Consider the following 26,786-nt stretch of genomic DNA (forward strand, 5'->3'; position numbering starts at 1 on the left):
ACACCTACAGCACCATGGCGAGACAGCAGTACACCTACGGTATTATAAACGTCATTAGGGTCTCCTTAGACTAACATCTAGTCTCTGAAATGAACATATTTTACAGAAAAAAGCTCCTAAATTATAATCATGAAATATATTGTAAAGAAGCACAGAGAATTTCTTCATCTTCAGAAGAAACTGTGGAAATCTAGACTTGCCACATATTCTAGACCTACATGCGCCTCCTTGGATATATTTGTTTCAGGGTCTGTATGACAGACTAGGGTCTCCTATGATGTCTGATTCAGGCCACCGATAACAAATTCAATTTTGTCAATTGAGCATTAACATATGAATATCCACTAGCTGTAAGTTTCTAATTGCAGCATGTAGAACAAGATTGGAAATCGGTAAAGTGCCACTGACAAAACCTCCTCCCCTTACTCTGAACCCTCCCCCGCACACCACCACCCTCGTACTCCCTGTTATATATCTTATGTAGTAGATTTAGTAGGTTTCACGGAGGAGAATAGGCCCCAGTATCTGATACTTGTAGTAGAGGTCAAGATGATCGGATTGTCAGGAATGGTGTGATGTTGGTATGGATATCGCTGACAACTTGGTACAACATTCACTCACTGACCCTGGTGACAAGAATCACATTACATGCCTCTTCCGACTACTTCCAGTCAGCTGCACCTGGAGACCGTGACAAGGAAGACAGAAGACTGATGTATCCATATCGTGTTTGTTTTCAGAAACAGGAACGGAATTCTTCGACTCCATCGACCTGCCCCTCCCCGCGGACGAAGCAGTAGTGCCCGACTCTGGAAGAGGGCTGATCAGCGTGATAGGTGAGGGAGTTTACAGTTTACCTGCTTGAGACAATCTAAGGAGAGATAATTGATACATTACTCAAATACGTTACAGTATACTCTTTTCTTTGATAGTACCTTAGTTATTCTGTCCTGACATGACAGCAACACAAGCCTGACAGATTGACTTTAATGATATGGAAGAATCGGGTATTCTCTTTTGAGTAATATATGTAGTGTATAACAGTCAGTTGTCAGTCATATACATGTTAGTCACGATTACTCCATGATACTGACTGGAAGTGTACATACTTGGAGATGGAAATGTTATGTTGTTAGTGTCATGATGGATTAAAGGTGATTAAATTACATTTGTGACGTCATTCCATTGTTTCGCCAATGGAGCGAGTTACTTTTCGGGAAGTTACCCGTTTCAAATTAAAGCCTTCACATGAGGTCAGAAATATCCCCAGTTCTTTGAATGAGATATTAAATTCTGTTTTCTTCCATCGGAATCTGTATTACATATCGGACAAAACAGCTTACTACGAGGTCTTTTGGAGATATTAAACTGTTTTCTTATCGTCTGTATTTTAAAATTATTTCTTTTTCATTGTTTACTGGTTGCATTATGTCTATAATCTGTACGTGAAAACCTACATGATGGACGGCAGTTAACTTTTGATCAATTATTAGGCCGCCAGCGTACATTATCTGTTTTTCTCAGTTATAGTCATTGGCCCTCATCATATCCTCCAGCCCAGCCAACTTGGTGCCGAGTTTGTTTAGTCTAGTTTCACTGCGACGAGTTATGAGGATCACCACTTACAGCTCCATATGAATTACATCTCAATGATCTAGAAGAACCCAGTTTATTTACAGACCGGTTTCTTAGTCAGGTTTTACGTTGGTTTCCCTCTGGTTGTGAGGATGCCTTACATCCAGGTGATCTGATAGGGCCAAGCTTTTTGGAGTTTGTTTCAGTTTAGTTTTACTTTGACAAGTTTAGACGATCACCAGCTACAGTAACATTTATCTCACATCCAGGTGACCTGATGGGGCCCAGTTTCAGCAATATCGGCGACCTCCTCCGGGTTCCCTACGGCTGCGGAGAACAGAACATGATCAACTTTGCCCCGAACGTGTTCATCATGAGATACCTGAAGGCCACTAATCAGCTGACAGAGGAGATATCGGCCACCATAGACAAGTACCTCGGAAGTGGTAACTACACATGCTTCTCCTCAGTAACGGTAGATAGTTTCGGGAGTGCACACAAAGCCCTCCGGCCGCAATACTAATTTCTCATCAATAATGTACTGACAGCTTGTTTCTCATTTCGCAGGCTACCAACGGGAGCTGAACTACAGGCGAGAAGATGGATCCTTCAGCGCATTCGGCAACTCCGACAGCAGCGGCAGCACGTGGCTCACGGCCTTCGTCGTCAAGTCCTTCACCGAGGCCCAGCCTTTCCTGGAGATCGACGAGAACGTTCTCAGAAGGGCGAGGGTAGGGTCTCCCTGGTCATTTAGCGTTTTCGCAGTGTTGAAACCAGATTCATTCATAGTGTTTGTACCCTTGGAGAATAATTCGCTTATCTGCCACTAAAAGGCAAGTTTCAAAACTGAAATATTAAAAAACCCTTAGCTCCAAAATTAGCGTAAATAAGACATTTTTGATAATGATTGGCTTAGAGGTTCCGATGGTAATTGTTTCACAAGGCCGATCTGATGAACCTGTCAAGAAGTAGTACCATGTACTATATCATACAGATACGTACACATTTTCTGGCGACAACTCTCGTATATTTCTACACTAGTTCAATAATTTTAATTATGCATATTTCGTATAATAGTTTACTATGTGAGTAACATTGGTTTGTCTTTTGTCCATGTTGCTATTACCTCTAAACGTGTATGTGTGTATAGCAATGGCTGAAGGACAAGCAGACACGTGAGACGGGCTGCTTCACTGAAGTTGGACGTATCATACATTCATCCATGAGAGGAGGTGTTGACGGCGCCAACAGTGACGTGACGCTGACGGCGTTTGTTATGGGTGCTCTCATCTCTGGCGGCACACCCAAAAGTGTGAGTATTTGTCATTGTGTGACGCCATCATCGCCTGTGTATAGGTATTATTCCCCTGAAAAGTTGATAGCTAGGTCCTGATTTCATGAAACTCGGAACGACAACTTTTGGAAATAAGAATGAACATTTAGTTTTAACTTAAAATGAATCTGAGATGGCTTAGTCATGTTATGTTAAGCCTACTATTCTGAGAACATTGCCACACAACCAGAAGCACCCACACTCCAGAACATTCCAAAAATCGGTTTAACAAAACTGTTCTCCGAATGTATGTATCCGTATGTCGCATTGGGATTTCTGGTCCTAAACATGTCCTTTCGAGCAGTTTGTCCAAAAGAAGGTCAAATGAAGAGTTAGTGGGCACTTTTTGTGTCATGTCTGGCTAATTTCACTGCTTAAATCAACTATTGCTTTCTCTTATCTTAACTAATAACAAACTTTCAATCCTGTCTCATCCTGCAATACCAGCCACACGAAATTGGTATTGGCTTTGTTGGTAATGGTAAGAAAAATCCCAACATTGTTTTTGTAACCTACTAAATGCGATATCACAGGACCCTGCGATCCTGAACGCCATCAAGTGCATCAATGCAAAGCCCATCACCGACGTCTACACCATGGCCGCTGCTGCCTACGCCACGTCGCTCCAGGACGCAAACAGTCGCGTGCACGTCAACCTACAGAGAGGCCTTCACACCAAGGCTGTCGTTAATGGTAGGACGGGCTCAGGTCTCGAGTCATGACAGTAAACTGGGATTATAACGATTCAGACACAATCATGTGTATTAATCATCTAACATTACCATCCACGAGATATATACATGTAGCTTGGCTGGGATCAGTGTCCCTATAATGTCTATGAGTGAGTTTAAATCTTCCTTTGCTCCTTTTAAACAAAGGTAAACTACATCAAGCCACCCTTATATCTGATCTTTACACTGTGTTACCTTTAGTTGGCAGATCACCGACGAATATTCGCCGCGGTGTCCCCCCATCCACGAACTTATGAATCTTTTTCAGTCGGTAATTGCGCTACCATATCCTCTTCTCGACTGTAACCTATTCTATAGCAATGTTGAATTGAAGGTTCCTTCAAAGCACATGCAAGGTCCACGTCAATATTCTTTTCAGGTTCCTTGATGCACTGGGAGACGAGGAAGGACGCCAACCGACAGCGGAGCTACTACTACCGCGCTTCCGCGCTGAACGTGGAGACGACGGCCTACGCCCTGCTGGCCTACCTGGAGGAGGACGACCTGGAGTCCAGCCTGAAGATCGTCAAGTGGCTGCAGAAACAGAGGAACCCTCAGGGAGGATTCGCCTCCACTCAGGTCAGTTGTATATACACATGTGACACATAGTGTGTCCTTGGGTTCCAACATATGATCGTGAGGCATGATACATAGATAATATAGTGCATGTGTTTGCCTTGCACATGATGCCCCTCAACTTTAAAGTGGGTCTGCTGTATGACGACGGAGTATGCAGTCAAATTAACAACACTACTTGGAGTATGTGGACACCTGTTGGTTTGGGGCAGTCCTCCATGTATACCGTTTCATCACCAAAATTGGTATGAGAAACCATTCTGCTCCTTGAGTGAGTTTGTCAAGTTTGCAGCCTTCTCGAGTTATTCTCAGAGGCCGCTGATAAAACAATACAGGGATTACTTGGTTCTATCATCCTGCCGAACACTGAAACCATCAAGTATCAATACTCCTATTCTTGTCAAGGAACCGCGAATACTGAGCAAGAAGACATTGCTATGTTGTATATTTGCCTCTGATCTCGTTATCCCAGGACACCGTTGTAGCGCTGGACGCACTGTCGAAGTTTGCGACATCAACTAGTTCTGGGGATAAAATCAAGTTGTCACTGACCGTGGAAGGGGAGGATGTTCACAAGAACTTCATCGTGTCAGGGTCCAACAGCATGGTGATGCAGACAGAGCCGCTGAAGGTGCCCAATGAGATCACTTTGAGTGGTACCGGCGCCGGGTGTGCTTTGTTCCAGGTAGGGAGTGGAGATATTACGTAAACATGATCTTCTCAGAATGGACAAGGCCAAATGAACATAAGCACGAGAGGAATGAACAGAATAACAGTGACTATGTAGATATTTGTCTTCTGGACTTTGAAACAATGAAATGTATAATTATCATTTATAATTTATCCTTCACGTATGCACTTGAAATCCTTCTTGTATATTTAAGGCATAATATTCCACATACGTTCAGTTCACTCAGAATGTACTCATTAATAAACGGAGTTTGGGCACAATGTCTTTGTCTTTGCTAGGCCACAGTTCGCTACAACACCTACGACCTTGACAAGGTGGACCTCCCCTTCACCCTGAACGTCACAGTGCAGCCTCCAGACCCAGTGAAACCAGACTGCGGTCGCAGGACAATCAACATATGCACAGCGTTAGTAGAGCCTTGTGCTGTTTGTGATAGGGACGCCTAGGTTACACGACTTCAACATTGATATACTTGATATCCTCCACATACGGCTTTCGTCCAGACTGGAATCCATGGATCACACTGTTGTTTGTTACCTTTGTTATTCCCTAGCTTCTTTGTTTCACAACTCGGTAACAGAATGACGTCACTTTCCAAACCGAAAATAATGTTATCTAAAGTTTCTGAGGTCAGAATCATCCTGTTTTACACACCGAGTAGGTTTCAAGGTCATCAGCAGATACACGTACACGTGTGGCCAGAGAAACGTCCTGCACATGTCCTGGATACAGACCACCCACACTGTTTTGTAGCCACGGTGGTACTTGAAAAACATGTAATCATGATACTTTACGATATAAGGGTAATTATATAATAGGCAGCAGCTTTACAATTCATCAATATTGATGACAGCTTTAAGAATTGACCTCACACACACTGTCTCATAGACTTCTTCAACACCAGACAGAGGCAGATTCCTCTGCTGTGTTTAACATTTGTGAATACTTGCAGACAAGATTTGTAAGTAACGAAAGGACTGAGGGGTGACGTTGGGGGTAAGACATTACGAAGCACATATACTCGTGCTTTGAATTACTCCATAGTTACCCTGTCTGGTCTGTGTCCAGGTTCGTGAAAGGAGGGCGTTCGGGAATGGCGATTGTCAACGCCAAGATGGTGACCGGGTGGCTGGTGGCCACGGACTCATTGGAGAGAGTAAGTCTTATCTCTGGGAAACCCGACAGATATTCTTATTTCACGGACGATCTCATCCTAAATATAAAAACATGAGAACTTTAAATGGACCGGTCCTGCAGGTTCAGAGTAATGTACCCCGCGCTACAGAAAGTCATGTACCCCGCGCTACAGAAAGTCACGTACCCCGCGCTACAGAAAGTCATGTACCCCGCGCTACAGAAAGTCATGTACCCCGCGCTACAGAAAGTCATGTACCCCGCGCTACAGAAAGTCATGTACCCCGTGCCTGTAGGAAAGGCCTAATGTGCCAATCGTTTGCAGGATAAACCCAATGTACACGGTGCTTGCCTTTGAACTGGCTAAAATCGGGATAGGGTTGTCACTGGTTGTGTGTCATGGTAGGCCGACAGTAATCACTACACAACTGATTGTTCTGTCCAGATGCACATTTAATTATAGACGCGTTCGATATATAAACTCTCCCAAAAAAGAAACGCATCATGAAAATAGCAATTTCATGTAGCAATGAATTAAAACCTGATTCATTTTACAAACGGTTTTGTTCTGTTTATGAGTCCTATGGTGTTTATGTTTTGAAACATCACAACAAAACGCACCATCCGTAAAATAACCGTATTTAACAGCATGATTTTCAATTTCGGCGTGTAGTGTCACAGAATACACTGACTGACTGACTGAGTTTGGTTTTACGCCGCTTTTAGCAATATTCCAGCAACATCACGGCGGGGGACACCAGAAATGGGCTTCACACATTTTACCCATGTGGTACAGAATGCACAATTCACATGCAATGCACGTGGAAGTTGGGGATCAGATAGTCTCAATGATGAGTATAAAAGGTTGATCGCTGTCTGTCGATTATTCAATGTATTTGGAATATTGTTGACGAACTCAAAATGTCACGTCTAAGTGAAGCCAACCGTCATATCGCCATTGGTTTGCTTGAAGCTGGCCAGTCTCAACGTGCAGTTGCCCGACGCATGAATGTTCACCAAAGCACCATTTCACGGTTTTTGGAGAGATACTGCCGGCAGAATGCGGTAGCAGATGCCCCTCGTAGTGGGCGACCTCGAGCGACCACTGCGGCGCAGGATCGCTACATCCGGGTACTTCACCTGCGTCATCGAACAGCTACGGCGACCAGTACCGCTCGACAAATACCCGGATTGAGGAGGCTTTCTGCACAGACCGTCAGGAACAGGTTGAGAGAGGCTGGTTTACGTGCAAGAAGACCTTATTTTGGCCCTGTGCTTCGACAACAACATCGTCGACATCGAGTTCAATGGTACACCAACGTTCAGGCCTGGAACCTACCAAATTGGCGTAGAATCTGGTTCAGTGATGAATCACGATTTCTATTGGAACGACGCGATGGCAGAAAGCGGGTGTACAGACGTCGACGTGAACGTTTCGCCGACGCTTGCGTTCCCCAGGTGGACAGATTCGGCCGGGACAGTGTTATGATGTGGGGAGCGATCACCTGCCGTAGGAGAACTGATTTGGTGATGATCCAGGGCAACCTGACAGCTCAATGGTACTGTGACGAAATCCTACGCCCACACCTCCTTACAATCATTGCTCGCCAGAGGGAGTTGTTTCAACAGGACAATGCCAGGCCCCACACAGCACGTCACACTAGAGACTTCCTCCAGAACCACAACATCAATGTGCTCCCCTGGCCCTCAAGATCACCGGACTTAAACCCGATCGAACATCTGTGGGATGCCCTGGACAGACGGGTGCGACGCTGTAACCCTCAGCCCCAGACACTTCAGCAACTTGCAAAGGCACTACAGGAAGAGTGGGCTGCGATTGGGCAACACGAGATTCTGAGATTTATTCGTTCGATGCCGAGGCGATGCCGTGCAGTTCTGGATGCCCACGGTGGTCACACGAGGTATTGACTTCAGCGCCACCACACGTCTCCATGTGACACTCAAGCTGACTTTCCTCGAGTTGGTGCCAAAGACGGATAAGTCTGCATTCCCAGTGTGCAATTTCGCTATATTTCATTTACTCATAAAGCCTACAAGATGTTTCAAATTAAACATAAAAATACAGTTGAAATTCCTATATGCGTTTCTTTTTTGGGAGAGTATATTTTAATTGTGCTGATTGCGACGTGAAACAATACTCGTTCGTTGGGAAATAAAAATCGTTATTCCTTAACTTAATACATGTATCAAGCTTTGCAATGTTAACATGTCATTAATCATGATACACTGTGAGTGAGTGAGTCAATCAGCCACTTTGAGTGACCCTTCTACTCTTTCAAAGCCCGAGGAGGAGTATGTTCATAAAGTCTGATTATACTTTATCTAGGACTCGAAGCCACCCTCCGCGGATCCTGGCACGGGTAGGTGTCACAACTTCCCACAGTTCAGCACCTCAACCTACTTAGCACAGATCGTAGATCAATATTTAGTTATAATAAAGTTTTTCTTTCAATACTTTCCCAGTTGAAGGAGGACCCGTTTCTCCAGCTGAAGAGATACGAAGTGGACAGCAAAAGACCGGACAGTGTTCATTTCTACTTTGATGAGGTAAGCATGTTGGTCGTCTCTAACCTCACTTGATCAACATATTTAAGACCCCCAAGCCCATAGATGAGCAACCAAAAAATGGTCGGTGTGTCCACCCCACGAGTTCCAATAATTATGATATGATTATTATGGTCAATGGTTGATAAAAATTTTAGCGATACTTTTTTTAAAGTGTGTATATCTGTACTGTGCACTCGAGGGTCACATCTAATTAGAAAATGACACCCTCTTACCACATTTCTACTTAAAGTGCTTTAATATCACAAAGATATTTTAATATATCAAAAGTAACTTTTGCTCTAAAATCTATTATTCTCACTGAATTAGGAATTGTTTTCTTTATGCATTTTACAAAAGGTTTTTATCAAATACGACCTTTTGGAACTGTTCCTTCAGACTAGTAACTGTAGGTGTCAGGTTATGGATGTACTTCACGTGTTGTCTTTCTTCTTGCAGCTGACCGAGCAAACACGATGCTTCGACTTTGACGTCACCCAGGAGATCAAAGTGGATAACACAAAGGAGGCCGTCGTCCAGGTGTATGATTATTATGACACAGGTATGTACAGAGACCAGGTGTGTGGTAATTGTGACACAGGTATGTACAGAGACCAGGTGTGTGGTAATTGTGACACAGAGTATGTACAGAGACCAGGTGTGTGGTAATTGTGACACAGGTATGTACAGAGACCAGGTGTGTGGTAATTGTGACATAGGTATGTACAGAGACCAGGTGTGTGGTAATTGTGACATAGGTATGTACAGGACCAGGTGTGTGGTAATTGTGACACAGGTATGTACAGGGAACAGGTGTGTGGTAATTGTGACATAGGTATGTACAGGTAGACAGAGACCAGGTGTGTAATTGTGACAGGTGTGGTAATTGTGACATGGGTAACAGAGACCAGGTGTGTGATAATTGTGACAGGTGTGGTAATTGTGACATAGGTGTGTGGTGTACAGAGACCAGGTGTGTGGTAATTGTGACATAGGTAGGTATGTACAGAGACCAGGTGTGTGGTAATTGTGACATGACACAGGTATGTGATAATTGTGACAGGTCTGTACAGGGAACAGGTGTGGGTAATGTGACATGAGACCAGGTGTGTGGTAATTGTGGACACAGGTATGTACAGAGACCAGGTGTGTGGTAATTGTGACATACAGAGACCAGGTGTGTGGTAATTGTGACAGGTAGACCAGGTGTGTGGTAATGTGTGACACAGGTATGTACAGGGTGTGTGGTAACAGGTGTGTGGTAATTGTGACACAGGTATGTACAGGGAACAGGTGTGTGGTAATTGTGACACAGGTATGTACAGAGACCAGGTGTGTGGTAATTGTGACACAGGTATGTACAGAGACCAGGTGTGTGGTAATTGTGACACAGGTATGTACAGAGACCAGGTGTGTGGTAATTGCGACAGGTATGTACAGAGACCAGGTGTGGTAATTGTGACACAGGTATGTACATAGACCAGGCATGTGTTAATTGTGACATAGGTATGTATAGGGACAAGGTGTATGATTCTCATGACACAGGTATATTTAGAGACCAGGTGTGACATATTTATGGCACAGCTATGTATGGATCGTGTTAGCGATGTAAGCTCGTTGTTCTAAACGCTGACGAGCTTTGAATAATGTGTTTAACCCATTCTTGATTCCTGTTGTTGCTGTAATGTCACTGGAGCCATGTAGTGCCTCACTCTCCTATGAACTGCCAAGAATATTCTTTCCGTTTCCAGAGCTTGTGACAAAGGTGTTCTACAATATCAAGAATGATTGCAAACCCAAGGTAAAGAATTCTACAAGAACACCTTCAGGGACGACCACAACAACATCGGCGCCAAAGACATCTTCAACAGTCAGCATGGGTGTGGGGACGACTGGGGTGGTGGTTGAGAAGCTTGATGATGAGGACGAGGATGAGGAGGGAACCGGCGTACTTAGCAGTATCGACCCTGCGTGGATAGCTGCCGGATTCAAGATTCGACACAACAGTATTCCCGTTATCAACAACTATAAAAAATCCACTATCATCGATTTCTCAATAAAAGGTATTGTGTTAATTTTATGTTGTTGAGGTAAGGTTCATAATGTCCTCAAGACAGACGTAAATTGTATTTTGTTAATTTAGCTGAGGACTAATTAGTAGATGAAGTCATGAACGAACGCCCAGATGACGTCGTCATAAAATATAAAATAATATTTCCCGCTTGTGATGCAAAAGAAAACTAGGCGGAGTTGATGTGTTCTTCAACCCAATGCAGTCGGTATCACTACATCAATATTTGAAGGTAGACAAAAAAAGGTAGAAGGTAGTAAAAATATCGTGAAACCATTTTGCAAAAATACTCATAAAAAAACTAATAAGGGAACACATGAAAGTACAAGTTCTTTTCCAGGTTTCTTCACAAGGTATGTATTGCACTGTGAGTGATAATCTAACAATTAATAAAGGAACACTTGTACTTTCATGTGTTCCTTTAATCGTTTCCATAAGTATATATATCTGCCAGATTGTCACCTTCCCAGACGGTATCCGCTTCAGATGGTCGTATGTTGCATTTTGGCCAACAGATTCAGATGTTGATCACAAAGATGTTTTACCGATGGAGGTCAAGGCTGCACCAGGGTCAACAGTGAGTTTGCCCTGTGATCTGGGAGCCGAATACACACACAGTCCAGATCGAAGCTATTCGGTAGGTACTTGTGAGAATAAATAGGTCACTGAATATGAGGTCCTTCGATTTCTTACCCATATATGAAGAAAGTTCCTTCTGAAAAGTACAGCGTAATGTGTTGATGTTAAATTACAAATTAATTGAAGTTTGGGTTGTTGGTTATGATGTCTTCTTTTCAAGATTGCATGGGTCGCCGAGCCGACGGAAGAAGTACTGACCCTTCACAGACAAATCGTGGTTGACGTGGCACGTTACAGTGTCATGGAAAACTACAGCTTGATAGTTACAGACACCAGCGTGGAGGATTCTGGGAAGTACAGATGCCAGGTCAACACCAACCCTGTGCAGATGTCCTTCGTCAACCTCGTTGTCCAAGGTACCGTAGCTGACTAACGTGTCAACCGAACAGGCTTGTGTAGTGTTAGAAGATAGCTTTAGTCTTGACCTGTTCTAAGTCCCAATATATACCTATTTCAGAGCCCCCTGTAATCGTGGCTTCTTCTAACGACACTTCTGCTGCCATGGGAGAGGAGGTCACACTGTTCTGCAACGTCACCGGAAGTCCAGAAACTAAGATGACGTGGTATCGGTCCGTGGGGAAAAACAACCGATCAAGTGAGATTATAGTTATGTACTTACGGGCCCTATAGTTATGTATATCAGTGTTCACAGTATTAAAGGTGTTGGTGATTCACCCTGTATGCTAAGGTTTTGACAGTATAAATGATTACGTATCCATGTTCACCATCAGTTTTACATGACCATGTCGTGTTGAAATTACCTGTACACGTTGCCCACCATTGTTACATAACCCAGGAGTGGGGAAGGGGAGGCAGCTGGTCATCAAGTCCGCCCAGGCGTCCGCTACCTACCAGTGTGTGGCCAGTAATGGAGTCCCACCTGGCGCCTCTACTGAGATACAGCTCATAGTCAAGAGTGAGTGGATTGTCTTTACATCCGTTTATTTGCATCTAAAGAATTTCAGGTAAACTGAGATTGTCTCTATTATACGGTAAATTTAGTTATAAACCAAGTCAGCAATTATCTTGCAAGTTTCCTTTTTGTCACAATTGTTAAACTGTCCAGAACAATGTGGAGCATTCACCCGAACACACCCTCGTTCCTTCAACATTGTTTGCATCATTGCCAAACTGACAATACGTGTGCTATCTGTACGCTAAATCTATATGTAGCGAAAATAAAGAACTTGGAACGGGCCAAGCCATATATTGAACTTAAGGCTTAGACTACTTCCGTGCGGGCTCCAGCCAAAGTGACAGGAGGTCTCAACAAGGCCTCCAGTTCGGACGCTAGAAACAGGGATACAAGACGATTCCTGTCACTCTTGATCTACCGGAAGTACAGCCACCAGCCGTCCGTCTAAAGGACACTCCTGGCGGCGGACATCTACACAACTGTTAAAGGACCACTGGGTTACCCGCAGGAGTTACTGGACAGCTTTACTGACCATCCGTAGAAGGGCAAGAGACTTTGTCTGTCTGATCCAACTATTTCATTGTAAGAGCACCTGGACATAGAGGCACTCTTGCCCCTAGACATCTACAGCCGTATTTTTCTGATGCCCAAGATGAACTCAAATAAGCTGCGCATGATCCACAACGTTCAGTTTTCGCATGCACGGATCACTTGTTGGTGGTCCCAGACTCCCTGGATTGGGTTCATTTAGGCATGGTTTCTCACTCCTACAAAGCGTTTGTAACGTTACGATCTATCGTAACTCCATAGCCTATCATCGTTACGCTACCAACTCCGGTCCACCTGTCAGAAGAGCCAGACATTGAACGTCCCATCTTTCCTGGCCTACTCAAATATTTATACACAACGCATCCGTCTAGAGTCACTGACCATGCACGCTTGAACCATTTACTAGATTGGCGGATGGATAAGTTACAAAAGATACGGGATAGAAGGTGTTTCCCTATACGTACATACCTATCCTGACACAACTGCTCTCATCGTGGGAAAAGATGACGCAGGGGCATGCTCGGAACGATGTGGTCGGCAGGTGTATTCGGGTGAATGTTCTTCTGACATTGTTCAACTTTACTTTACGATCGAGGCAAGAAGGAATATTGCAAACTGTTTGTCAAGATAAGCATGTACATAAAAGGAATATTTATCCCTATTAATCGAAAGTTAGCTGAAAATAATGTCTACCCTTCCGAAAACATACTAGGTATTCAGTTGGGCCTTCTGGATCTGCTCTTGACATTATATGGCCACTATACGTGAATATTCTAAAATTGTGCATTTATCGATTTTCAGTAATTCAAGCACGTAAATTTATCCACTGTTTTGATTTTTACTCCCAATGGGATTTGTTTGGGTGGGCAGAAAACTGAAACTGACTGACGTTTTACATTTGCAAACAGTTGATTTATAACATGTCTCAAAGAATACGAAAGCACAGTATGCCTGTCTACATTTGCAAACTGGTGTGTTCTTTGACAACCTGAAGATGACATTTCGGTACGTTGTGGGCCTATCTGTCTCATTACTACCTACCGTGTATGCGGCACCCAGACCATATGCAAACTAAAAGCTGACCTTGGTGAGCCTCCGCCTCCATCAGTGAAGCCTCTTCGTCATCAGTGTCTGCATCTGCGGGCACGAATACAGCTTAAAACGATTAAACAGCTCTCCAAAACTTCAGTGACAAAATTGACATGCATTTTGCCTCTATATTTTATGATTTAAGCTACTACACCCATGCCAGCATCGACAACCAAAGAGCCAGCGACACCGTCTACGGTAAGCAGTGATTCATGTAACAGACATTCACTCTGTCTGGCGCATTTCGGATGTTTCTTGTAATTCGAATTAAGGAGGCTTTACTGCACATCCATGTTCCATGTGAGGGATAGTAAATAACAAGACAAAGGATTGTCTAAAGTTAACCAACATGTTCAGATAAGGCTAACCCAGACTAAAATGTATGCTTAAAGTGTTTGTATACGTAAATCATGACATATATCTTATTTGTTTCTTTGTACAGAGTTTATGTCTGTTACATTAATAACCACGGTAACAGTAAAGTTCTTGAGAAATACAACCTTTTTGGATGCATGTGTAGTACTATTTTCCAGTGCTTATGTTTGTAGGGAGCCTGTCCTTTGTGCCAAGTCCTGTCGGAGAAACAGGCTACCTTCGCCTACTGCCAGGCTACCGCAGGTAGAACCAGTTTTTTTATTTGTAGAGTCTCAATTAGAGAATAGCCCATCCTTACTGTTGTTAGTTCAGATACAGGGAAAGATGTGGTCTCCTGTCCCTTTTCTCGCTAAGAAAATGAACTACAGTGGAAACCTGATAAGTAAAACTTCAAGGGACTCGCCAAAATTGTTTACTTATCAGGTATTTTACTTATCCAAACTTATAAAAACCTGCAAATGACAACCATATGCATGTATATGTATGCACATGTAACAATGAACAACTTATCGGGACTGGCAGTGTATTGTCAACTGCTTGACTCCAGCGAGCTGTAAGTGGGATGTTTGTTTGACTGGAGACTGACACGACTGCCCCTCATGTCGGATGATGTGGTGATCGCTAATTTAGTTATCCAGTCTCTTTTGTTAAGTAATTTACTTCCATGGACCGTAAGCAGACGTTTAGTTAAGCGGTATTGTTTACTTATCCGAGTTTAGTTAACCGGACTCTAATAGTGATAATTAATGAAGAAAGTTGTCGGGACCAAAGAAAAGTGTTTACTTATCAGGTCTGTTTAGTTAAGCGGTCTTTACTTAGGCGGTTTCCACTAGGTTATGGATAGTTTGATATCCTGGATATTCATTCTTAATCTCTGGACATGCTGGACTCTGAAAATGCATAAAAAGTTGACTGCAACAGATAATTTGTCTCAAACAGAACTCCCCTAGATACAAGAAGTTTTGGACTGGAAATGGTCAGCTGGTTGTTGTTGTCTGTGTTTCATTTCTCTGCATGGCACTTCAATTTGTGTTACATTTTCTTAGAGATGAAGTAGGTCGTATAAATAGTAGTTAAGAGCTTTCACTTTGTTTTTCACCACGCGACTTTACCCGCAGCTTACAAGGTGCTGGGCATTAGAGTAAGGAAGTCAAGGGTCAAGGTCAAGATACTAGGTGACTTCCGGTCGGTGAAACGGGTAAGGACCCGGCGTGCTTTGCGACTGGTGATAGACAGAAAATGTTCGTGTGACCTGATCACCAAACTGAAACCCCGTAAGTATTGCATGAATGGTATCCTCCCATTACCCCTACATCCCATTACCCCTACAGCTTATAACAACAAAGTTCACGGTCCAATGCACTGCTAATCCCCTTCCTGTTACCTGTTGCCTGGACAATGGACTAGCCCAAACACATGAACACAAAATCGGACGAAGGCCATTCCTGGTGCTCATCACTTAATTGCATTGTATGATATGCCCATATAGTTGCCCGGATGCCACAGACTCAGGCCACAGAGCACATGCCTAGTATGTTGACACAAGGCTTTTCTAAAGATTAGGGCTGTAACGATGCATCGATAGTATGTATGACTATCGATAGTTTAGTAATTGACTTCCGTTGATAAATGTGCAGCGCAAAATACAGGAAGTTCCAGATTCGTTCACTTTGATTTAGAGTTATCGGCCCCTGTTGCCGCTTAAACAAACATGACTGTTTACATGATCTGGGTTTAAAGTTTCTTGCCAGTTATCAGCTCGTTTTTATTTCACATAAACTATACATTCATTTGGGAAATGACTTCAAATGAGGCAATTCAATGAGAAAAAAACTACTGCAATAGTTGGTCGCAATAGTATGTTGCAATAGACTATCGCTATTCCCCCTCAATAGTCACCCATACTAAATAGCTTGTGTAGCCTCAGCGGCCAGGCCATAGCAAGGTACTGATCTGCTGCACTGTCAAACGTTCTATCCACCTATGGTCGTATTGTACAATAGTAACAGCGGGAGCTGAGGGAGGCTTGTTAACCGGTTAGAACGAAATATGTCTTCAGTCGGAATATTAGATAAACTTAAAGGCCAGCGTCCTGGAAATTTTAGAATATATTATATCAACGAATACACAATGCCATTTAGAAAGTGGTCAAATGTAACAAATGTTATATTTGGGATTACAGTTTCATAGTAAAGTACAGCTTCTAGTACTTTTGCTGGGGTGGGTCCCATCCGGGATTCGAACCCACGCCCTCAGAGTCAGGCACCTAATCGCCAGCACACAAAGTCAAGCGTGGAAGCCGCGGTGGCTGAGCGGGTTAGGATGGAACTCAACCCAACAAAAGTACTAGAATCTGTACTTTACTAAGAAAGTGTAATCTCAAATATAACATCTGTTATATTATATCAACGAAAATATTTTATGAATCCTTTACTATTCTGTACGACAATGTGAATGCCTGTGCAGTTAAATATGCATAGCTGTGTATTAACCGGAGAAACATGCCCTTCTCAGCTGTTGTTGTGACTCCTCCTGGTAATGAGTGATGGTGTAGTAATATATCCTGAAAACAGTCGGTTTCCTAAATCAATGATGAGATCCAAGCTCGGATTTTAATTCTTGGTAATTGTGCACCTCGAACATTACACAATGAAATACTGTACGGTGTCACCCCAGATACAAGTCAGTCTATATTTGAGCAAATATATGGCTGCCTATAAGTCCACTGGGAACGTCTGTGTAATCACATCTCTTTTTCTATATCACTAGGAACTATGCTGGCACTGTTCATGATGAAAAAAGTTGATCTCAGTTCCAAACCTCGAGAGATTATCATTGGACCCGAGACTACGGCGGTTCTGTTGCCGAAAGCTCTGGAAAGAAAGTTAATTAAGAGCAGATCCAGCTGCACAAAGCTGTAAGTATGATTTTGTATCGATATACAATTTGGGTCTTTATGACTATAAAACCTCCGACAAACTTGACTGATTCACAAAAGACTTGAAAAAGTTTGTAAATAAGAAAACAAGGTCCTATAGACATGATAGATGGCGTCCACTTGCCAGTTCTTTATACCATATTTGGACATAGGGCTTTCATTAAACTTCAGTTTCAAGTGAAAGTCACGATTACTTTAGAAAGATCTGAATTGTGTTGGGCTGCCCGGTCAGACCATAAAACTGTCTTTTCCTTGTTGTCGTGTATTTTTGGGGAGAATTGAATATCCATCATTGCGGTTCTACAGTTTTAATTCTTTAATACGTCATTAACGTTATTACGCCAGAAGCCAGACTCACATTTAGTCCAAACAATAAATCTATTATGGAAATATATATCTTGAAAGAAACAATGAATAAAATACAATAGGATCCTAGAACAATTCTTACTTTCAGTCTATGGCATATGGCAACCTAGACTTGCCCAGTCATTCTTGACTTGAGTGTGACTTGCATATTTAATATATTCTCTAGGGTATAGGAGCTCATAATTAGCCACAGTATACCATTAAGTTAACGACTAACAGTTAGGAATGTACGTGGATAGTGGGTGGTTGTCTAGTCGATCATAACCCGTCCATATTTCTTTGTCCACAGACAGGAACTGTAAACCAGCGGTCAACGCAGAGAGGAAGCTATCTCAAGTGCCTGATGGAGGCCTGCACGGATAAACACCTATCCCACTATGAGCGCAATATTCGAAGAATGCTATACATACTTACAGCAGTATATATGTCACTTTCAAACCGTTCCTGACGTGTTTGGTTCCTCTAACACACGGACATCGCTGTTTAAGTATTGTTATTTATCATTATCTCACCAGGAAATATAGCAGGCACCTGTCAAAATCTGTCCAAATTATGTTTTGTGGTGTTTCCCCTTTTCAGTAAATATGAATTATAAAATAATATATCAGTATTGACCATGTTTGTCTTGAAATCCTGTCTTCCTGACACAACGTACATATGTCATTGGTTCCTAAGCATGAATACCCAACTGGGTACTGGTGTTAAAACTGACAATTTTACTGGGAACTGTTGTCAGGATTACCTCCTTCATCTTGATGGTGGTGTTTTTTGTCCCGAATTAATGATCTGTTTTGTTTGCCAAGTGTTTTGTTATATCCCACTTTGCCTGTACTCCTAAGTTGTGGAACTATCAAACCAACACTACTCTCAGTGTATATAGCCTTGTAATCCCACCTGCTGCCGGCCCTGACTTGTTATACGTCATAACGACTGCAATTATCACATACGCTTGTTTTGTTATCCGTCATAACGACTGCCATTTATCACATACGCTTGTTTTGTTGTCCATAATAATCACACCAATAAATAATGAATTACTCTGTGTGTTTTCCCTCCCAAACCGATTGATGACAGTGTCAAAATGCATACAGTTTGATACATATTGTCCAAATATAATTAAGCCAAGAAACACCCAGCTCCCGGTTCAATGGAGTGAAGGAACAGGGGAGTTAAATCTAAACAAACTTGTTGAATCACATATCCGCCATATAGGATACTTGCGGAGTTACCCCCTTGCCTTCATTCACCCGCTTCGCCAGAAGTGATTTTTGTAGAATAAATGTTACAACAATTCTAACAAATACGACGGCAGATAAGAAAAGTAATCTCAAACAGTTTAATGGTAAAATTAGGCAATATGATATTTCTTTTTATTTCTGCTTATTCCTGTTCCTTCAAACCCCTGAGGGGTAATGGAGGCGAAAAACTATTTGTCATGCCATGAGTGGCGCTTAAAATGTTGAATTGAATATATTGTACGTGAGTAATTATTGAATATGAGGCTGGAAATCTCAGAGCACAACCCTGTGATGAAATGGGTGTCTACCTTTGGTGGTGGCGATATTTAATTTTGATATTAAAAATATTTTTCGAACCGAAGCGAGGGAAGCACGTTGCCAACCTTTGCTCGCTTTGCTCGCATATAGAAAGACTGGTCATTTTCCGCTCTGTTGCGCAGCCCAATTTGCGCTACAGTTTGTCTGTGGCCTAATGTCGGAGGGCAGACAGAAGTGATGCGTTTATTTCTCAGGCGTTTACCACGTTCGAGAAAAACACGAGCAGGGGACATGGTGGTGACAAAGAAAAGACCTATTGACATAATAGCGGAGTCATACGTTTCTGGCGTGTCCAAGGGACGCTACTCCGCACAGCTAATTACGGTGGCTAAAAGACTGGGCTCCTGAAGCCAATAAGAGCAGACTACAGGAATCTCGTATAGAAAAATCATTAAAATATATCACGTCACACGCAATTCACGAACGACATCTGAAACCCATATGGAGGCACGGACATGCCAGGAACTTAAGATGATGATGCAGTGATACAGCCTTAGTCGGATCGATTGTGTGTGTGTGTGTGTGTGTGTGTGTGTGTGTGTGTGTGTGTGTGTGTGTGTGTGTGTGTGTGTGTGTGTGTGTGTGTGTGTGTGTGTGTGTGTGTGTTACATGGTACATATCATTGGTCCACAGTTTACTCGCATATAGTACAAGCATTGAATCGTATGGTTTACAGATACTTAAGTGGCATATATTGTTTTCTAAGATTATTGTAAGCGTTACATAGAAGTAGAAAGTGGTATTCATTTTCAATATTACAGAGTTTACAAACCCATTGATTTCTAGGAATTTTATACTACCTTCCCGTTTCGATGTTTAAAAATGAGAACTGCAGCGAAAACGAGCCAAAATGTTCTAAACTTATTGTCCAAGAGCGTTCAACGGGGATAGCTCCGTTCGTTGTGGTACTCTCGGATGGTAGTTCAAGAGACGGAAGACAAACGTCAGCAGTATAGTTGACGAGAGCAGCAGCCATGTTTATTATGGTTGGGGAATAATGGTAGAAATGGTACATACAAGTGACAGAACGCACATCGGTCGAGTGGCCAATGTTCCCGATGTGGAGACCCGCTCTGTCACTTACACACATTCAGAAGTCGGACGGCGATTCTTCATCGTCGACGTAGTCGTTGGTGAGGCGACGGCCTTGCCGACGCCCCGACTAGCCGCACAGTCCGTCCGCTTCGGTGAATGATCTGGGCCCGTTTCCTCGCCTCGTCTCTGACTGGTCTCCCTGACTGACCATGTGAGTCCGGTTTTATGCATAGGGACATTACGCCACGTTGTGCAAGGTAATTGACCTGTGCACGTGTACATACGTAAGATCCGCCGACGTGGGGAGATGTTAATTAACATTTACTGATGGCATTGAGAATTAAGGGTCCTGCCCTAAGGGAGGTTTATGATAAAAGGGCTACACCGAATGATTGCTGAATACATTAAACAGACAAAGTGGATAGAATTTCGGTGCACTTTGGATATATATGGAAACAATTATGTTGTTTGAATACTAGTATATGAAGTTTAACAGAAACTTATTGAAATGGTTTACTCTATGACATTATCAAGATTTAGTGATAATAAATATGGTTTCACAGTGAAAACAGTCTTACATTGAGAATACGAACACATCTTAGAACTATTCAGCAGAGCGGAGTACCAATTCTGTTCATAAGCGGCTGTTAATCTAAATTCATATTCTGCCAGGAAAGGAACGGGGAAATCTACACTTTGGGCTTCCCAGTCTTACCACGAGATACATCATACCATACCCTTTCATAGGAAACCGAGATTTGGGCATATTCAGAACTTTACACACCAATATGACAAACAACGTGTGAAAGCTGAAATATAGAGTGGGCATCTCCCACACTCACCACGAACACAGTGATCGGTGGTAGAAGATTTAACATCTAAACATAACTTGCATGCCAATAAATGAATTGATTCTATTTCCTCAATATTATCTAATCACCATACTTCAGCTCCGTATGAAAGGATAGGAACAACTTTTGAATCAAATTAACTTAAAAAATACAGGTAGGATTCAGCGTACTTCGGGTTCAAGATTAAAGCACTTATATAGCCTTGTGCCTGCACGTGCCTGTAAGCGAACCAATTCGTGTTTGTCACCATAATCCCAAGCGTCACCAGAGTGATGATCGTTTAACGCGTATACCCTAGATCATGATATGTGGTGTGGGTGTGGTGTGGTGTGGTGTGGTGTGGTGTGGTGGTGGTGGTGGTGGTGGTGTGTGTGTGTGTGTGTGTGGTGTGTGTGTGTGTGTGCGTGTGTGTGTGCGTGCGTGCGTGCGTGTGTGTGTGTGTGTGTGTGTGCAGTTTGGTCATTTCCAGCAACAGACATTTGGCAGTATAGTCACAAGTAATACTCTCCTTCGGTAATCGGAATACTATTTTTGTATGACGAACAAATACTCGAAGCACCAGGCTACACTATCACACCTTTACTACATTAACTTTACACATTAACTTTACACATTAACTTTACACATTAACTTTACACATAACTTTACACATAACTTTACACATTAACTTTACACATTAACTTTACACATTTTACACACACATTAACTTTACACATAACTTTACACATTAACTTTACACATAACTTTACACATAACTTTACACATTAACTTTACACATAACTTTACACATTAACTTTACACATAACTTTACACATTACCTTTACACATAACTTTACACATTTACACATAACTTTACACATTAACTTTACACATTAACTTTACACTTAACTTTACACATTAACTTTACACATAACTTTACACATAACTTTACACATTAACTTTACACATAACTTTACACATTAACTTTACACATTAACTTTACACATAACTTTACACATAACTTTACACATAACTTTACACATTAACTTTACACATTAACTCAGTTGAAGTGCTCAGTAATACGACGAGGCAGCCATTTGTGTCACCCTGGCTGGGGGAGGGAAAGACGGAGATGTCGGCACTTCAAGGCTGGAGGATGTCTCACCTACTCCAACCCTCAGCGTTTCCCCTCCGTGACAACACCTCCCTCCTCCATCCCCGTCGTCTCAAGAGCTCAGTAGTTAGTCTCACCGAGACCACGCTTCAGTCTGGAAGTCCATCCTGACTCCACAACAGTAGTCCAGTCAGCCATCTGTACCTGATAGTCCAGCCTGACTCCACAACAGTAGTCCAGTCAGCCATCTGTACCTGATAGTCCAGCCTGACTCCCCAACAGTAGTCCAGCCAGGCTCTTGGTGTTGTCAAGTCCGGTTCTGTACTCGTTACTGTTCGATGTTGTAACTCAAGTCAAGTCAAGATTTGTACCCGAGAGTCACGTCTGGCTCTGCCCCGATAGCCTAGTCCAGATTCGTACCCGAGAGTCAAGTCCGGCTTCGTACCTGAGAATCAAGTCCGGCTTCGTACCCGAGAATCAAGTCCTGCTTTGTACCCCATAGCCGAGCCAGGTCAGATCTGGCAGCGACAAGTGTAGGCTTTGAAGTCCTCTGGAAACAGATAATAGTCAGTTGCTGAAACCAACGTGTTTCTTTCTGAATAAACTTGATCCATTCTTTGTGGATATCAAACATTGGTTTGGGGACATCCTGGTCGGAAAGACATTTGTACATGCGTTGACTGACACAGACGTGTTTTGAAGGTGAACAATATCCTTGCTGAACTAGTAAACCGACATGACGATGTTCCTTGGTCTCCTTGTTCTTGTCGCCATGGCGACGCTTCCTTGCCAGGGTAACAACAAGACTGGGTAAGTAGCTGGCTAGCTATTATCGAAACGTTTGTAGCCTTACTTCTTAAGCCCATTCTTAACACATTGTCTACGATCAAAGTTAAGAATTCTTAAGGCTACGAACGTTTCGAGAATAAGAGCCCTGATTCTTATTTCCAAACGGTTGGTAGCCAGCATGTTGGTAACCTCCTGTAAACACCTAGATATCAGGAAGAAGCGGATCGCGATCACCTTCAGTCAACCGCCAGTGATCAAACCAAGGCACCACGTGTCCCCTATGGTTTATTCTAGTGCGTATTTTTTATAGTTGACTGAGGTATCATACTGATAATATCTACCACATATTCCATCCCTCGTCCATTGACTTAACATTCTGTAGTATTCTGTAGTAGCTGTAGACTTGTAGTTTGATACAGAATAGCGCATGCTGTGTTAACTGTATACGATGGTTAATACTATAATTCCCGATGGGGCATGCATAGTACAAAAATGCATAGTAGATCTACATTCATAGTACAGTTGTCGGATGGTGTATGTTTAGCATACCAATGGAAAATACATAGCTTTACTTCAATGAAAATACGGGGTTTATTAAATTCAGTCTTTCAGAACATATTCATGAAGTCAACTCCTCGACTTTAAGGTCATGATTCACACTTTCCAGTAGGGTGCCCAAAACATTTGTTTTATGCGTTCCTTTGGAGAATAGTACTCAAACGCTTGTTTTATTAATGTGAACAGGACACATGGAAGGTTTAGCTATCGGGTGGTCAAAAACACTTCAGGGGCGGTGGGGTAGCCTAGTGGTTAAAGCGTTTGCTCGTCACACCGAAGACCCGGGTTGGATTCCCCACACGGGCACAATGTGTGAAGCCCATTTCCGGTGTCCCCCACCGTGATGTTGCTGGAATAGTGCTAAAAGCGGCGTAAAACAATACAAACTCACTCGCTCAAAAACACTTCAAGTTTCGTAATAACGCTTAAGCACTGCCACGGCTTGTTTCAAATCAACGCGTCGTGAAAATGCTTCAAACAGGAATGGGTCAAATCGAGTTTTCATCGAAATACAATATCATCTCTTCCAAGACGTTATCTACAGCAGAGCTACACAAATGTCTTCTCGCGGTCAACAAAAACATGTTTGGTTGGCGTATCTACCTAATCGAGGCCAAAACTGCTCGTATAGGTCCTGGATTGAGACCAGTTAATGTTCATCACATTGTTACTGTACATCTAATTTCTTGTTGTTCTTGTTAATCATTTACTGTATATATATGTAACCCTGTGTTTTACCTGACCCATACTTGCTTGACAACGATACAAGAATCTGTATCGAAACGTCGCATCTTCCGAATAAAGAAGTTGTTCATCCATAAAGTTTGTTCCTTATCTGATTCACCAACTTCTAAACATGCCACTCAAAGAAATTAATGTCAGAACCTTGCGCAAACGGCCATGTCAAGCCTATAGACGGTATCCGATGGTCACAATAGAGCACTGAGACAGTGTGCTGTTCACAGATGAGTCTAATCGTGCTAAGGTCTATAGCTCCCGGCGTCAAGAGAACGTTTCAGCAGTGCTTGCTTTTCCCAAAGTCGCCGGCAAAGGTAGATGATGCACCTGCACACCTCCATACAATAACTGACGGATATTCACAAAGGCACATAACTCATTCACAGTATAAGGGTGGATGGTACGTCCATACTTCATAGATAATTCATAGTATACTTGCAGATGGACATGGTGCAATAGTAGATGTGCAATGTGCAATGGTAGATGTGCATAGTGCAGTGGTAGATGTGCATAGTGTAATAGTAGATGTGCATTGTGTAATAGTAGATGTGATTAGTGCAATGGTAGACGTGCATAGTGCAATAGTAGATGTGCATAGTGCAATGGTAGATGTGCATAATGCAATAGTAGACGTGCATAGTGCAATGGTAGATGTGCATTGTGCAATAGTAGATGTGCATAATGCAATAGTAGATGTGCATAGTGCAATTGCAGATGTGCATAGTGCAATAGTAGATGTGCATAATGCAATAGTAGATGTGCATTGTGTAATAGTAGATGTGCATAGTGCAATGATTGATGTGATTAGTGCAATGGTAGATGTGCATAGTGCAATAGTAGATGTGCATAGTGCAGTGGTAGAGATGTGCATAGTGTTCAATTCATAGTGCAGATGCAATACAGTAGATGTGCATAGTACTACAGTAGATGGGACATAGTACAATAGTAGATGTGCATAGTGCAGTGGGAGATGTGCTTAGTGCAATAGTAGATGTGCATTGTGCAATAGTAGGTCTGCATTGTGTAATAGTAGATGTGATTAGTGCAATGGTAGACGTGCACAGTGCAGTGGTAGATGTGTTCAATTCAAGATGAGTAGAAGCGTAGATGTAAACAGTGCAATAGTAGATAATGCATAGTACTATAGTAGATTGGACACAGTACAATAGTAGATTATACATAATGTTATAGATAACATATCAGTTTCACTTTAGTATGGTGTACATATGCTGCAGCTTGATGCAACCGCAGATGAAGCACGGTCCAGTAATGGTGTATGGAACAACATAGATGCCATCGGTAGTGCATTAGAAGACCAGCTACAGACTCTTTATCGATGATGCCCATTTAGTACAATAGACAGCATAGATAGGATGACCCAATGACTGAAACCACAGTGCGTGCGTGCGTGTGTGTGCTGCTATTTGAACTGGCCCGGACTTGTGTCTGTTTTGACCGCAACGCAAGGGAGGGTATGACCGTTACCATCTTTTGACGTCTTTTTGTATGATGCGACTTAGTCATAGAACCTCCGCTCTTCTGCTGCATTATAGCAGGTCGTGCATAGTTAGTTTCAGTCAAACATAGTGCATGTACATGTGTCAAGGATAGTATGCGGTGTATGTGTAGTGCGTGTACATGTGTCAAGGATAGTATGCGGTGTATGTGTAGTGCGTGTACATGTGTCAAGGATAGTATGCGGTGTATGTGTAGTGCGTGTACATGTGTCAAGGATAGTATGCGGTGTATGTGTAGTGCGTGTACATGTGTCAAGGATAGTATGCGGTGTATGTGTAGTGCGTGTACATGTGTCAAGGATAGTATGCGGTGTATGTGTAGTGCGTACATGTGTCACATGTATGTGTAGTGCAAGGATAGTATGCGGTGTATGTGTAGTGCGTGTACATATGTGTCAAGGATAGTATGCGGTGTATGTGTAGTGCGTGTACATGTGTCAAGGATAGTATGCGGTGTATGTGTAGTGCGTGTACATGTGTCAAGGATAGTATGCGGTGTATGCGGTGTATGTGGATAGTGCGTGTACATGTGTCAAGGATAGTATGCGGTGTATGTGTAGTGTACATGTGGATACATGTGTCAAGGACATGTGTCAAGGATAGTATGCGGTGTATGTGTAGTGCATGTACATGTGTCAAGGATAGTATGCGGTGTATGTGTAGTGCATGTACATGTGTCAAGGATAGTATGCGGTGTATGTGTAGTGCGTGTACATGTGTCAAGGATAGTATGCGGTGTATGTGTAGTGCGTGTACATGTGTCAAGGATAGTATGCGGTGTATGTGTAGTGCGTGTACATGTGTCAAGGATAGTATGCGGTGTATGTGTAGTGCGTGTACATGCATTGTTCTACAGTAAGCGTTACATGGATAGTAAATGGAAATGCTGAGGGGCATGTATTGTTCAGGACTATGGATTCTATGGTAAACGAAACAAATCGCAGCTTTCAAACTTACAATTTGTTAAATGAAACTTATTATATTTAGACCAGATTAACAAATGTAATCTGAAACTAGATCAGATCACCCTTTTAGCAAACCGACTGGTTTGACCTTGACCCGATTGACGTATTGAATACGTTCAGTATGTTCGTACGAATA

At 42.6% G+C, this 26,786-nt stretch overlaps 2 protein-coding genes across 2 annotated transcripts in view; both read left to right on the forward strand.

Annotated features, from left to right (window-relative positions):
* LOC124268072 (pregnancy zone protein-like) lies at positions 1–18,586 on the forward strand. Its single transcript, XM_046703091.1, has 22 exons — positions 1–22; positions 736–836; positions 1,845–2,021; positions 2,143–2,306; positions 2,726–2,887; positions 3,442–3,601; positions 4,019–4,218; positions 4,688–4,900; positions 5,185–5,312; positions 5,975–6,062; positions 8,525–8,608; positions 9,065–9,167; positions 10,357–10,668; positions 11,192–11,313; positions 11,476–11,671; positions 11,773–11,910; positions 12,112–12,231; positions 14,015–14,067; positions 14,418–14,487; positions 15,363–15,518; positions 17,014–17,161; positions 17,838–18,586. Exons 1-22 carry the CDS (start codon positions 15–17, stop codon positions 17,848–17,850), a joined length of 2,916 nt encoding a protein of 971 aa, XP_046559047.1. The 5' UTR covers positions 1–14; the 3' UTR covers positions 17,851–18,586.
* A 3,732-nt stretch (positions 18,587–22,318) lies between these two features.
* LOC124268095 (alpha-2-macroglobulin-like) overlaps positions 22,319–26,786 on the forward strand; it is a 42,281-nt gene continuing 37,813 nt past the window's right edge. Inside the window, 1 exon segment of the mRNA XM_046703113.1 lies at positions 22,319–22,893. Within this exon segment, the coding sequence (XP_046559069.1) occupies positions 22,820–22,893 (74 nt within the window). The 5' untranslated portion in view covers positions 22,319–22,819.

Source organism: Haliotis rubra, unplaced genomic scaffold (genome assembly GCF_003918875.1).
Source record: "Haliotis rubra isolate DU_JTF1 unplaced genomic scaffold, ASM391887v1 Scf136, whole genome shotgun sequence".
NCBI lineage: Eukaryota > Metazoa > Mollusca > Gastropoda > Lepetellida > Haliotidae > Haliotis > Haliotis rubra.